Source organism: Urocitellus parryii, chromosome 1 (genome assembly GCF_045843805.1).
Source record: "Urocitellus parryii isolate mUroPar1 chromosome 1, mUroPar1.hap1, whole genome shotgun sequence".
Lineage (NCBI taxonomy): Eukaryota > Metazoa > Chordata > Mammalia > Rodentia > Sciuridae > Urocitellus > Urocitellus parryii.
This window is the reverse complement of record NC_135531.1, coordinates 249966452-249981264: the sequence shown is the minus strand read 5'-3', so window position 1 is coordinate 249981264 and position 14813 is coordinate 249966452. Positions and strand designations below refer to the sequence as shown.

The 14813-nt window shown below is 42.0% G+C and overlaps 1 protein-coding gene across 1 annotated transcript in view; it reads right to left on the bottom strand.

The window, feature by feature from the left end:
* Positions 1 to 6486, bottom strand: part of LOC113194323 (aldehyde oxidase 2) — a 77885-nt gene extending 71399 nt beyond the window's left edge. The window contains exons 1-5 of the mRNA XM_077795046.1: positions 6433 to 6486; positions 3983 to 4035; positions 3305 to 3312; positions 2396 to 2489; positions 1375 to 1483 (exon numbers count right to left, since the gene is read on the bottom strand). Of these exons, the coding sequence (XP_077651172.1) occupies positions 1375 to 1483; positions 2396 to 2489; positions 3305 to 3312; positions 3983 to 4035; positions 6433 to 6486 (318 nt within the window). The remainder of the gene's footprint in view (positions 1 to 1374; positions 1484 to 2395; positions 2490 to 3304; positions 3313 to 3982; positions 4036 to 6432) is intronic.
* Positions 6487 to 14813: the final 8327 nt, after the last annotated feature.

Sequence of the window (14813 nt, the reverse complement as noted above, 5' to 3'; positions counted from 1 at the left end):
GGTACAGCCATAGTTTCCTGCTGTTATCAACTCTTACCAAGGTATGAGAGATGGAGCCCTTCCTCTGAGCAAATGTACCCTAGCCCTTTTGTCAGGGTCTGTGGGTCCCTTTTCCTAGGAGGCTTCAGGAGGAAGTGACTCAGAAGCCATAGACTATCATTTTATGCACTTCTCAAAGTCAAGTGCTCAATCCTTCAAGTTGAGATACTGTGCACCTTCAATGCCTAGAGAAGAACTCTTCAGGCATCAATAATTATAATGAATGTACATAAATTTCAAAAATAGTTTCTTGAACACTCCATCAAGGAGGTTGACCAGGAGGCTACCTCTTCCTGATTAATTTGAATACTATCTACTGTCAATCTCATTTTCCTTTCTTCTTTGAATTCTTCTGTGTTAGCTCAGATGAAATTACACTTTTAAGGATTTTGGTCTGTGTCTAAGATCCTTGTTACTTAAAGGGTGGTTTGTGGTCCCACAGTATTGGTTTCCTCTGTGAGCTGGTAGGAAATGCAGAACTCAGATCCCTGCTCCCAACCTCCTGACTCAGGATCTGCATCTTGAACAACCTCCCAGGTGATGTTTAGGAACAGTAAACTTGGGAAGCCCTGTTCTAGATTTCAGGATGCAGTGTTATCCTAGGATTGGGGTTTATGGACCTGATGTGAGCATCTTACCTAATCTAGTAGATTCTAACCGACTCTTTTGGATTCTTTACCTTTGCTTATCTTGGAAATGATTCTCATGTGGTTAAACTCAGAGATCCTTGGGGCTCCTTCTGCTCGAAGGATTCAGTTGATCTGGTCTTGTGACTCCCCAAACCTCTAGGACACCGACAGAGGAACTGATGTGTTCTCTGTCAATGCATGCCATTACTCTTGGATCCAAACTCTTTGTTCTGGCTTCAGGTTACTATTTGGGCAAATGATTGTACTCCTAATCAAGCAAAGTTCAATTCAACCCTCAACAGAACTCTTCCAACTCTTACTCATTCCCAATTCTGATTGTACTCCTGAGACCTCTATGTCACATGGAACAATATTGATTTTTATCCTCTATTTACAGAGGTATTTATTCTACACATAATAGCCAGGGTGTAGTATGTATTCTAGTTCATAGTCCAATAGTCATTAATTGGTATTTTGATGATCCTGCTTATCATTCAAGTAGAAAAAGTAACAAGAAGGATGACCATTTAATAGAATATGGATCGATTTCCAGCTTTCTTTTAAATCAAGGAACAGATGTTGTTACCTTGATCAACGCACATCCCAATCTTCTACTTACTTGATTGTAATCTAGAATCAGTACAGTTAAGAAACATTTGGTAAAGTAACAAAGTTAAGGAGTGTGAAAATTGAGATGCATGTTTACCTGCACAGGGTGAAGCCTGGTTTTGATGCTTCCAATGCCTTCCACGGTGGTGACAGCGGCTCCATACAGAGAGCAGATGGGCACCAGGCATGCAGTGACGGAGAAGTGTCTTTGTATGAGAAACACAAGGAAAAAAAACAGGAGGAGTAACACAGTCCTGCCTCATGGGGAACACTGGAGCCAGAAGGGCAGCAGAAAACCTCCAAAGCCCATCAATCAGCTCTGACAGGCTGGGGAACTGGAGAGGTGACAGCAAGGAGAAGTTAGAGTCAATCCTCTCTTTGCCTCTGAGCTATCTGCAAGGATTGAGGATCCTTAAGGTGGATATGGCATTCTGAACTTCAGAAAAACTTCCTAGGCCTAGAATGGACTCACCTGGGAACAACAGGAATGGACTAAGGTCTCTAGGAGAGTGATTGAACTTCAACAGATATCCATTGAGACACTGACCTCATAAAAAGCAAAGGCAAGCAAAAGATATGGGTCTTTTACCCACAGCTACACATTTAGGTATTTTTTTGCTTGTTAATTTAAATGATATTGAATGACCTATGTTCTAAACCACCTCTTAATTTCTTAGGCCAATGGGATTTGGAAAAAGCCCAAGTTCTATAATGTTGCCCAGATACCTGTTCTACAGGGTTAGGGCATCCCAAAAGTAGAAAGAGAATTAGCTTCAGGCTTCCTGTGGTTCAAGTTCTACCCTGAACAAGTCACTTCATTTTTTTGAGTCTCAATTTCCTCATCTGTTAAATATGTTGTTGGCCTAAGGTGGGGTTTATTAACCTAGGGCACGTAGATGAGCCTTGGGAGGTTTATGATCTTCCTGAAATGATTCGTAAAATGTAATTAGCTTATGCATTATCTGAGAAGATGCCTCCAATAATTTATGGGATTTCTTAGAGGGGTCTGAAATCCAGAGATAGCAAAAATCCAAAAATCTTTCTTAGTTGCGAGATTAGAACACAAGCCAGGCAGATAAACAAAGCCCTCCTCTGGCTTCTGAGTGTCTGGTGGGTACCTTATCTTCTTGGATACTGGATCGTGCTTAGACACCATAACCGTGCAGGCTCCACAGCTTCCTCTTCCACAGGCATATTTGGTTCCTGTGAGGCCTACTGGAGGTCGGGGTGGTCAAGGAAAAGTTGCCAAGGGGAACATTTTGCATCTAGCATAGCTAGCTGCTTCCCTAGGGTGTCGCTAAAGGTCTTTGTGGGGTGAGCTGCAGGTCTGTGAAGTCATCCTCTTACTTCCAGGTCTTATTAAAGGCCACTCCATACCTTATTAGCTGTGTGACATGGGCCATACTTAATTTTTTCTTGCCTGTTTTCTAATTTACACAGAAGGAGGCATAATATCTACTTTATTGTCATAGGTTTATTGTAAGCATCTCATGGGATAATGATGTAAAAACTTTGAAAAATCCTATTTCATTATAGGGTATTCTTATATGTCTTCCTCTGAGCTCCAATCATGTAATTGGAAGAGAAGAACTTTATTTTTAGTAAATGTATTATGAGTTTTGCCCAGTAACTTGTATTGTATTTGAAAATAAGGAATCTTCAGAGGAAACTCCTGTCTTTACTTTTTGATTTTTTCCTTGAGCATCCCTGGATTGATCCAGGTCCAATCCTAAATATAGGCCCAGCCTCATGCATCCTTTTCCCTGTGATCTATTTCCATACAATTTATGGAACTGGATGTAATTGACTAGACTGGCTAAAAACATTCAGAATCACTGACTTTTTATTGCTATTATCTATTTTTTTCCTAATGATAGGGCTTATTCATCTGAATTAAAACATAGCCTCAAATGCTTAACCAGAGAAGTCACACAAATAAGTACAGTGGCAAGGATGTGACTGGAGAGCCTGAACTAAAAGGGAACTAGGCCCAGTCCCTACTGAGCTCTAAGCAATACTATTGCCACACAGGACTGGCCAGTTTCCCAGTCACAATGAGAAGCTGAAAAATCTTGATTTTGTTTTTTAAACATGGAATTCCCTAATTTTCAAATATTGACAACTAATTATAAACCATGTGAGCTTGTGGGCTTATAAACAATATTGTAGAGGCCAATCTCATCAATTTGAAATTTCTCTATTTATTTTTATTTTTCTGGCAACTCCAAGAGATCCATTAGATTTGCCAATTAAAATATGTTGGCCATTATGAAGATCTAGATTCCAGAATATAAAATGGGGCTGGAGGAGTCTGGTGTCAGAAAGCAGGTATAGGGAAAGAAAATGTTTTCCTCTGACACTGTCTCACTGATTCTGGAGAATTTGGTTTCATGAAGGGGCAGGTAACAGGAGCTTCTATTACATGACACTCTGCTGGGGACCTGCAAAGTTCTCCAGGGACTATCTCGTGAGGAAATGAAGAGCTTAATTTCTATTGCATGCTATTAAACATAAGCACCTCTGGGAAAATTCTTCCTCTCCAAACTAGCCTCCTTCACCTGAGATCCAACTTAAAACCATGGCCAAAAACAAATAGCAAGGGCCAAGGGCCAACTGGATCGAGGAAGTGATCAGTTCCCATGGTCACACGGCTTAATTTTTAAGGAACAGACACAGCCAGGACTTAGCTAAAAAGGGTTCAGTTTTTTCGTAGGAAGGTCAGCAGAGTCACTTCTGGGTCTGCATTCCTTTCTGTCACCTGTGTTAAAACAGAAGAGAGATTATTGTGGGGTTGAATCAGTGACCAGTGGAATGTCTGTTACAGTCTGTTTGATTTAGGGCTTGGGCTATAATATTAGACATGCACCTTTTTTTTTTTTTTTTTTTTGGTGCTCTGAGGGCAGACAACTTTCATGCACATTTAGGGGCAGGAGCCTCACAAAGCATGGCAGTTCTGATCTTCATGATAAAAACTGGGATCCACTTCTGTCTACAAATGTCCCTGGACTTGTATTCTTCACATTTGCTCCACTATCTACCTTAGTGGAATCTTCCAATTCAACCTACTGTACTCTTGAAATATTTCAAATATCAGAGGTACTTGGACAGTGGGTGGGCAGTGTGGGGTCCTATAGGAGGACAACCTGGCAGAAGGAGTTCCTGGAACCTCTATGAAACGATTGATGACATCAGGGGTATTCATGATCTGTGGCAGAAAAGGGAGTGGGGAGAGTTGCCGTCATCCTGGACAAGCCCTGCAGCCTGCCAGTCCACTCAACTCAGAGTGGCCCTACAGTGAGCCTTGACACCCTACTCAGGGCCCAGGGTGGTTCTGGTGGGACACTAGACTTCCTCTATCCCTCCCCTTGGGAAGTGGAAGTGTTGGCACTCAGAAGTCATGAGGGCCCTTTTTGGTGCCTCTTTCCCACTGTGTATCTTGGGATATTCCTTTGACTTTGTCTTGAGGTGTCCAGAAAACGGCCATTTTGTTTTAAAGAGATGGAGATGATCCAGCGGGTGTCAGTGTGCTGCAGTCTGGCTGGGCACAATTCAGGAGCCACTTGTCAAAAGAAAAGAACTTTATTTTTAGAACACACGCCACACCACACAGCTCCTCAGGAAAAACCCTCAGAGCCCAACTGCAACCACTGGCTTCCCACAAGCCTCTCAACCTCCCCCACTCCTCCTGCTCTTGAGGCCCATTGGCTGGGTTGAGTTGGTGTAGCCAAAAAAAGCCCCCCAATGAGCAGCTCCATGGTCTGAAAGGGCGGGGAAACAGCCCAGTGAGCATCACCGCAGAGGAGCCAATCAGTTGGCAGCTAGAAGTTTGCTGGGGCCGCTGTGAGCCAATCATCAGCTGGCAACTGGAAGTTTGCTGGCAGCTGGAAGTTTGCTGGGGCCCCTTCAGCTGTGGCTCTCAACATCAGTGTTAGATTCTTCCTTTTTCCCCAAAAGGAAGACATATACTTTTTTAGACCTCAAAGAATAAGGAATTATAGGAAGATGCTTCCAAGTTGAGATATTAAAATTCATCTGCTTTCTGGATTCCAGGGGCACCTATCCAAGGGAAGAAGTCCCCCTGTGCCTGCCCCTGAACCACCCTAAGTCCTTTAAAACACTTATTGAGAATGTGGTGGGATCCTATTTTTTATCACCTAACACTCTCACCCCCACCACCTCCAACCCTGGACTTATTCTCTGTTCTGACTGCGGCTACTTTACTCTGAAAGGACACAGAGCAGCACGAGGAGGAAGGAGCCTCCTCTGGCTTTCTTTTGAGTCTCCAAAGCCAAGGCCAGTGGCAAAGCAGGTAGGGCTCAGCTTGTGGATTGTTTTGGAAGTTCACGGTGGTTGCTGGTTGGGAAGATTTGACAGGAGAGAGGGTTCTTAGGCAAACGATGAGACGTTAGGGCTCCATGGTCTATTTCCTTTCTTGGGCCAAGCCCAGAGGTGTGTGTGGGGGTGGGTGGGGGAGACACACCAAACCCCAGTGAGGAATGTGAGATTGGAGGTCAGAGAGGCCCTGGAGGAGAGGGGACAAGGCCCGAGAGAAGCTGTGTGCCCTCGAGAGATACAGACTCATGACAGGGCCTGGCAGAGGGCGCTGAGGGCAGGTAGTGATCTGTGTGGATGGATTGTGAGGACAGGAGGGGAGGATGTTAGGGAAAGTGGCAACCAGCAGACCCTGCCCTTGTCACATAGGTTCCCCCTGGAACTCGGCTACACCCAGGCAGAGAGGGGGACACTAAACTGATGGAGATTACACTTTGACGGATTCTGTTTAAAGGGAGCTCAACTGAAAAATGAAGTTGGTAAATAGAAAGATAAAGCAAGCTCCATTTCTTATCCTCCTGAGTCTGAAGATGAAGATGTTATTGGAGAAAGTCCTTCGTGTCTCAGACTCAGTTATATAAGCACTTTGTGGGATCCTAAGCAATGAAGGGAGTGACTTTCTTTTCATCTTTACAAAAGCCCCAAGAAACAGATTCCACAAGTGAGGACTCAGGGAGGCAAAGCTCCCTGTGTAAGGTCATGCAGTAAATGGCAGAGCCCACGGAGCTGCTAGAGCCAAGCCCTGACTGAGAGGGGAACAGGCGGAATCGGGCCCTGTAGCAGGCTGACCTCTGCAAGCCGGGGAGTAACACCCAACACTCACCTTCCTCCCGTTCACGAAGAAAACCAACGCATTGGATCCCGATGGGCAAGGCATGGCACCTGCCGATGCTCCGCTCACAGTTCTATGGGGAGTGCTCTCTGGCACCAGCCACAAAAGTGAGTGGAAAGGATTTAGGACCAGCAACTGGTATCTCTCCCTGCATGGAAGCAGGCAGGCTGGAGCCTCAGAGGGGAGGGCAGGAGGTGGAGACTTCCTTGCTTTGGGGTTTTTTATGTTGAGGGCTTGGCCTCTAATCCTGTGCCTCACTCCTACTAATCCTGGCTTCGAAGCTGGCTTGGCACACAGCCCACACCTTTTCTAGCTTTTTCTGAAGTTTGAAGGCATTAGTTTGAAAACCATCAATGTGAAAAACAATAATCTAGGCCCAACTTCCCTCTGCAATGTCACCTCTGGCTTAAGAACATATCCTGGATGGATTTCATTCTTCTCAGAGTGTGGGGTGGGTTTCCTGAGACCTCACACTTGCCCAACTTGTTTCTTATTCTACCCTGGGAAATGTCCCCTCAGAGGAAAACGTATGAACAAGTCCAGCCTGCGCCCTAGTGGAAGGGGAGGGGTGGGGTGCTGCATCCACCCAGCCCCTCTGCACTCCTTCTCCCCACTCCGTGATCATTCTGCTGGAAAACAGTGATCTAGTCAGCCACTGTACATGAATAAACTAAGGACCATGGGCCAGAGTGGTCACCTCAGGGTCATGCAAGAGTAAAAGGTAAAGCAAAAACCAAAACCAAGATCTCCTGGGTTGAAATACCTCTAAGTATACATAGAAACCCTTGATCAGAAGAACATACCAGGCTGACCTCTCTGAACATCTCCAGTGAGCTGTCTACAGATAAAATCCAGCAGTCCTTGTTCTTTCAGCTAAAGTCATACCTAGGACTTGGCATTGCAGGTTAGAAAAGCAAGTAGATGCTCAGGAGAGGTGGCAAGACCTCTCTTCCCCACACTTCCTTCATGAGGTCATGGAACCCTCATTAGAGCAATCCCTTTATGCTAAGAACACTCATTACATGGCAGCATGTCAGGCTAGAAACCATGGGCATCTGGCATCCCTCTGCCAGGGCTAATGGGGAAGATCTCTTTCTCAGTTGGTCCGGGTGGGGTTTCAGCATCTTTCCCACCACAGAGGTATTCCAGAAAACACTCCTAATCAAATGAGCTGAAGCTTTCAAATTTTTTTACAATTCTAATGCCCAGGTCCTCAGGCATACCAGGCCTAGTGTACCTGTGGACACAAGTGTGTATGGGAGTTTCACTTGTATTAAGAAGTGGCTGAATAAATTAACAATAGGTTCATGAGAAGTTGTAGATCATGGTGTGAGTAAGTCAAGACCTTTGAGTTAGCCTTTTTGATCATGTACCTCCAGCTCAAAAACCCCCAGTAGCTCTCTGTGGCCTGGAATATAAGGTCCAAACTCATCCTTAAGTCCTCCACAGTCTGTCCTTGTTTCTGGCCTCAGATGTTCTTGCTCTGCAAAACAAAGCAAAACCCAAAACAATTACACATACACACATAAAAACCAAATAAATCAAAGCAAAACACAACAACAACAAAAATCATACTCTAGCCAAACTACTTTTCTAATTGTTTTTCTACTTTAACTTGGGGCTTCTCTACTTAGAACCTTAGTGTATACAATAGCTACTTGTATCCCCCAGAGTGGCCAGGGTGAATGATAACATATTCATTGCAGGGGTGAATAAATACTTGACTGATGACCCAAGATACTTTAAAAGAAGGAGCCATTAGTGATGAACTAAGTTGCTAGACATTGTGCATCTGCCTTGCACCAGATTCTGCTAAGTGGCAGAGGTACAGAGGACACCAGATCTACCCATTTCCTGTCTCTGAAGGGTTTCACAAGACGACAGCAGATAATACAACATTTACGCCTTTGGCAAACACAAAACAGAGAAACTAGCCTTATTTTGGGGACAAGGACCAGGGAATCCATCTGAGAAAGGCACATTTAGGCCTGAAAGATAAACAGAAGTTAATTCCCTGAGAATTGAGCCCAGAAGTGAAGCAGGATGGGGAAAGAGAGAAAGGAGCATGTGGCGACACAGGATGTGGTCATTTCCATTTAAGGGCATTAGTTTGAGGGCATTCATCTGAATGCCCTCAATCCCACAGAGGCTGTTTTTAAGGGTCCCCAATCTGTTCACCACTTCATGCTTCCCTCTAAAAGAGGACAACTTGTACACACAAAGGGCCCGTAGTCACCGTTGATGGGAGCTGGATGCTGCCAGAGGTCAGAAAGCATGAACCATGGTGTTCCCAAAGCTGCCATAGGAAAATATCTCTCAGCATCAACATAAAGTTCAAGCCTTTAGAGTAGAAAAACAGTTTTGGAGTACTAACATTGGACAATGGTATTAGATTTAGGTTATATAAAAGTACTTTGGATTAGGGAACCAATTGCATTAATTGCTGGGAAACTGAAAACTGATCCTGCATTGCCTTTGAAAAAATGTTTTCAAACTTGTTTAATCTGGGAAACCTTTGTTTGAGTGAAATCTTGTGAAGTGTAAACAGATAAAACAAAAAAGTTTGCTGTTCTAGCTGAGGAGTGAGGTCTCAAGTCCTCTGGCTTTCTTTCCCTTAAGAAGCCCCCAGGGCTCTGGGGAGCTTAGCTTGGAAAACATCCACTTCAGAGTGAACAAAGACTGTGCAAGTAAAGCAGGAGGGTGAGCTGCAGTTTCTGCCAAGTCCTCTGCTCTCAGATCTTACTCAAGACAATGGCAAAAAGCAATCACTTTGTTTTCTTTCTTTTTTTTCCTTTAATGAAGAAGGAAGAACAAGTTTTTTCACTTTTAAATGGATTATTCCAGTGGGCAAGAGAAACTCTGCATATGTTAACAGGTGCTCAGATGTTTGTTATAAAAAAGGACTTATGATTTACATCAAAGATCCCTGTTAGTTAATAAAAGAATTAATATTGGAAATGACACTTACCCTCCCCTCCAATTCAAACAGGCCTTCTTCCTGGGGGGGGTGGGGGAAGAAGTAACACATTCTGCTCACTAATATAAATGGAAAAGTACTGGTAGTAGGCTTTGATGTCACTGGATGCGGCCTTCTGTGTTGAGTTATTTGAAATCCAAAGATGGAACAAAGGCAAGCAGACAGTGAGCACTTTTTAGGACCTTGAGGGTTTGGGTTGATCATTAAATACCCATATTCCAGGCCTTTCCCTCTCCACTCTTCTGACTCTGAGGTCCCTTCTCTGCCCTTCTCAGATCTAACCTTTCTACCTCTGCTGAGTCTTCCGGAGGCTGGGTGCCAGTGAGGCTCTGGGCTCTGTGGGCTGAGGGAGTGCCTGGAGATCAGCAGCCTGAGAACAGTGAATCTGGAGAGAGCTTGGTCCTTGGATGGGGGTGATACATGGAGAGAAATCTTGACATTGGTGTAAGTAGGTCAGTAGTGGCAAAAGCGGTGCCTGAGCCCTTCTTGTCCCTGAGACTAGATGAGTGTGAGGAGTGGGAGAGTCCCAAGGCTAGGGGCCTTCCTCTATTTGCATCACAAGGCCCTGGCAGCCTTCCTGCTTCTACCCTACTCAGGGTGAGAATGGATTAGGAGTATTTTTTGTTCTATAGCCTGTGGTTGGGGTTCTTAGGGTACTCTAATCTAAGCTGAAGCCCAGTGAGCTGAAGATGAAAAACAAACTTAATGAGCCTTTTAGGGAGCCTTGTGTTCCCAATGTGATCTTATTTGGGAACTGTTTTTTTAAAATATTTTTTTTAGTAGTAGTTGGACATAATATCTTTATTTTTATTTGTTTTTATTTTTACGTGGTGCTGAGAATTGAACCCAGTGTTTCACAAGTGCTATACTAGTGCTCTCCCACTGAGCTACAACCTCAGCCCTAGGAATTGGGTCTATTATGCCTGATTCATGGGATCCCAGTAGACCTCCAGGAGCCAAATCCGATACAATCACTCAAGAGTCTTTATTGCAAGCTGGAGCCTGGACTCACAACCATTCCCATTGCAGTGGTCCCAGGGAGTGAGCCCCGGTCCTTTGTTCAGTGAGATTTTATAGGTTTGGGGGGGCATACTCTATGCGTCACAACATCACACAGCAAATCATTCCATACCGCCGGGAAAGTCAAACAACAACTCTTAACATTGATTAGCACATTCACTGGCAGGAACAAGTTGAGTAGAGGTGATTGGTCAATGCAAGAGGGGGATTCCTTTGAACTGATTGGTTTAGGCCAAGAGAGGTGTGCATGCTAAACTACATGGTTTCCCAACATGTTATCAACCACCATAAACTACTTGGGGGTCATCTGGCATTCCAGGTTTTTTTCCCTGTCTCATGCTGATTGGAGGTTGCTAGGGGGGTTGCTATGGGCCCTCACCTAGCCTAACTGAGTCAGGGACACCTGGCGCCCAGCAGACGTCTCCTGTTATTTACAGACAAACAACTCAGAAGGGTGGGTATGTGCTTAGGAGTGCTCTGTGGGTTTTTCCAAGGACAAGGGTCACACCCCCTTCCTTAGGACAGGCCTTGAGGTAGAAACTCTGTTATTTATTTATTTTTAAAAATGGAGTCACATTAGTTTCTCAGGTCTTTATTGTCATCAAGTTAAGATGAAGTTATACTTGATTGGGGTGACCCCTGAATCCAATGACCTTTCATGAGAGAGATGGAGATTTGGAGACAGATGGATACACAAGGAGGGAAGATGGTGTGAGATGGAGGCAGAGATGGAGTGATGTGTCTGCAGGCCACAATGTGGCAAGGATTGCTGCCAACTACCACAAGCCAGAAAGATGCACAAAGATTTTTTCCTAGAACCTTTAAAAGAAGGTTGATACCTTGATTCCAGGCTTCTAAGCCTGGGAGAGAATACATTAAGTTATACAAGTTGTTAGAGCAGCCTTGGGAAACTAATACAGGTCCAAGAGCAGAGGGAAGATCAGTCAAAATAGGTGGGACACACACCTAGCACAAGAGAACTGCGGGAAGAGACAACTGTCAATCTGAATTTTAAAAAGAACATTAAACTGCAGTCCCCGAAACACTTTCTGGAGTAAAATAGACCAGCCAAAGAACAATTCAGTAGATGAGATGATCATGTTTGAAATCCAAATTAGTGACCTGGAAAAGAAAGTGCAGGAAATATATCTCTGTACAGAGCAAGACAGCAGAATAAGAAATCATGAAGGGCAGGATGAAAGATTTAAATCCTATTGTTCAACAAAGAAGCAGGAACAAATGATTTATAGATGAATTTTGTATAATCAATCATTAAGATAATGACAAGGGTATTTAAACTCTCCCTGGCATATATAAAGGGAAATTCTGCCTAATTCATCTTATAAACTCAAGATATTAGAAAACATTATAGAAGAATCCCACTTATGAATATAAATACAAATATTTTAAGTAAAATATTAGAAAATCAGGTTCAGAAATGTATCAAGGGATAATATACTAAGTAAGAATTATTTCTGGGACACAGGAGTGGTTCAATATCAGAACTATAGGTTAAACATCAGTGTTATTAAATCTGGCTTGGTATATTACATTAAAAAACAGAGAAGGAGAACTGTGGTCAAATAAATAGATTATGTTAAATTACTGGTTAAGATTCAGAAGCTGTTCTCAAGAAAAACTCCAAATCACAGAGAACAGGAAGAAACTAATGAAATCAATAACTAATACTATCCTTAAAGGCAAAGCAAAAAAAAAAAATTCTCTTCTGATTAAAATTTGAGATTAGACAGGAAAAGTGAGGAGAAGAAGTCTAAATAGATAAGAGCAGGTTAATTGGGAAGGTACAATTAAATTGTAGAAAGTCAAATGAGAATCATAAAGTTCCTTTTCTCTCTTATTGTGTAACATATCCTTGGAGGTTGCAATGAATAAAATAAAATAATGAAAAAGTGATATAACATATAAATTCATATAAACATTGGTGGAGAAAGAAACAATCTAGTGAATGGTTATAACATAAATATTGGAAAAATTTTAGCTCCAAAATACAGATAATGTACAAACAAATTTAGCTATCCTCTTCCAAAAAAATATAGGATCTACTCATGAGACAAAATCTACACAAATGGAAAGACATAAAATTTTCTTTAACACAAAGTTAATATAAAAAGACAATTCTCGGGCTGGGGATATAGCTCAGTTTGTAGAGTGCTTGCCTCACATGCAAAAGGCCCTGTGTTCAATCCCCAGCAACACCCCCCCACACACACACACCCACGGCTACTCTCTTAAAGTTAATATTTAAATTCAATACAATTTTAATTAGAATTTTACCTTCTTAATTTTTTAGGGGTAATTGGATAATTTTTTTTTTTTTTGGTGACGGGTATGGGACCAAATAGCTAAGATGAATTTGAAAAACAAGATCAAGGGAAGACTTGCTATGGTATTCATTAATACAGTATTAGTGTAAGGATAGTATAAGGATCAACTAAACCAAAGAAGGGTCTAAAAATATAGTCTAGTGTGCATATGAATTTAATAAATGACAAGCAGGAAGTGTCTTATTGAATATTCCTTAGCAAGTGAATCAAATGATTGACCTGATGACCAAAGTTCTTTGACTCTAATTTTTGAGAAATATTTGATATTAAACATCTATTAATATTAGAAGTAGCCCTTGGGTATTCCTGTGATCTTTTAGAATAAATTTTTGCTTTCTTACAATGCTGATTCCAGGCCATCTTTGTTAATTTAGGGCTTGGGTGTGTAGAGCTTTGCAGACAGTCATCATCTTTAACATTTCCACTTGGTCACTCTTTTATACAAACAGAGTCAATTTTTTAATTATTTTCAATTTCAGATAATGAATCTCAAGAAGAACTACTTGCTCTGTAGTTTTATTTGTAATAAATAACAGCACCCTACACAGTGTGCTGTAATGAATTTAATAGAATAGTTTTGAATGAGTAAGGAAAGAATATAGTAAATTTAGGACATGGAATTTCTTGGGCAAGTACTGACCTGAAATAGAAAAATGTTACATATTCATATGTATTGTGCATTTCTTTGAATGCAAAATTAATCTTTTCTATAAAAGTACTTCATCCAATGTATAAATGTGATTTGCTACTTATACCCATGTAAGCAATAAACTGGCAAATCAGGAAGAATAACTGATAGGTCTGGGTGGTAGATGTGGAGGTGAGCCAACCAGATCCCTGAAGGAAGCACTTGGGCCCAGCTGGGGAGTGGGGTCAGCATGGGCCTCCAGCTCCTGAAGGTGGAGAGCCTCCTTCCTCAAGGTTGTACCCTTCCTGAGGGAGCCCTGCCAGTGAGTGATGTGGAGGTACATTGCAGTCTGCAACTCAGTAGAGCACTACCTGCTCCAGAGCTCCCTGCTGGGTTCATGTTGTTTTGGGGGACAGCATTGCAATTCAACCTCTTCCTCTGCCCAATTCTGCATTTTCAACTTTTCTTTACTGGGTATCAATTTCTAGGAAAAGTCCTGCTTCCCAAACTCTGTGTCAGTGACTTGAGAACTCAACCTGCAATACTATGTGTCCTGGTAGTGTAAAGAATATTGGCCAATTTACATCACTGAACATATCAAGTGCAGAGGATTCAAGATTTTTTCCTTAAAAGAAACAATAGAGATCTCCATGGAGCCCTGCTCCAGCCTGCTTTTTGACCTTCTGAGCATCCGCAGGTTCAAGGTGCTAAACTGAAATCAAATCCATCCTTACCACTATTCACTCAACTCCATTTTCTTGGTTTCCATAAGGTGAAACAAAATTGTTTAATTGTGAACTTTTGTCCAGGAGAAATAAGACATCCTTGGGCCCACGGATATGAAAAGAGAAGCACTGTACATGTAGCAAGTGCCATGTAGAATTTCTCTTTTGACAAAATTTTACTGGCTCAAAAATGAAGCAGTAGGAATGATAAGTTTCTACAAGTAATAAGCACTAAGAGTTTGCCCAGAGTTAAGGATCATATGCTTTTATCTCTGGGAGTCCTTGATCATTTGCTGAGTCCATTGGTTAAAAAATTACATCTTAAATTTAAAGTCAACTATCACTGCAATAACTTTAAAATTACACAGACAATGACATATGGTTATGTCAATCAATAATATGGATTAAATGTGTAACATAATAGATATTATAAATTAGTAATTTTATTTTTAAGGCATAAGAATATTAATCCTGTGTTTGAAACTTGTTATCCTTTAAAAACGTACCAGTATTGTAACTACTTCCCATCTCAATTCTTCTTGTTAATTAAATACTGTTGGAATTATGAGACTTATTTTATAAAAAGTACAATTTCTGTGTTACCAGGGTCCTAGCCCCTTTAGGATATGAAATATAATAGGTTTATTATTAATTTGTTCTTGACAAATGTGTTTTCA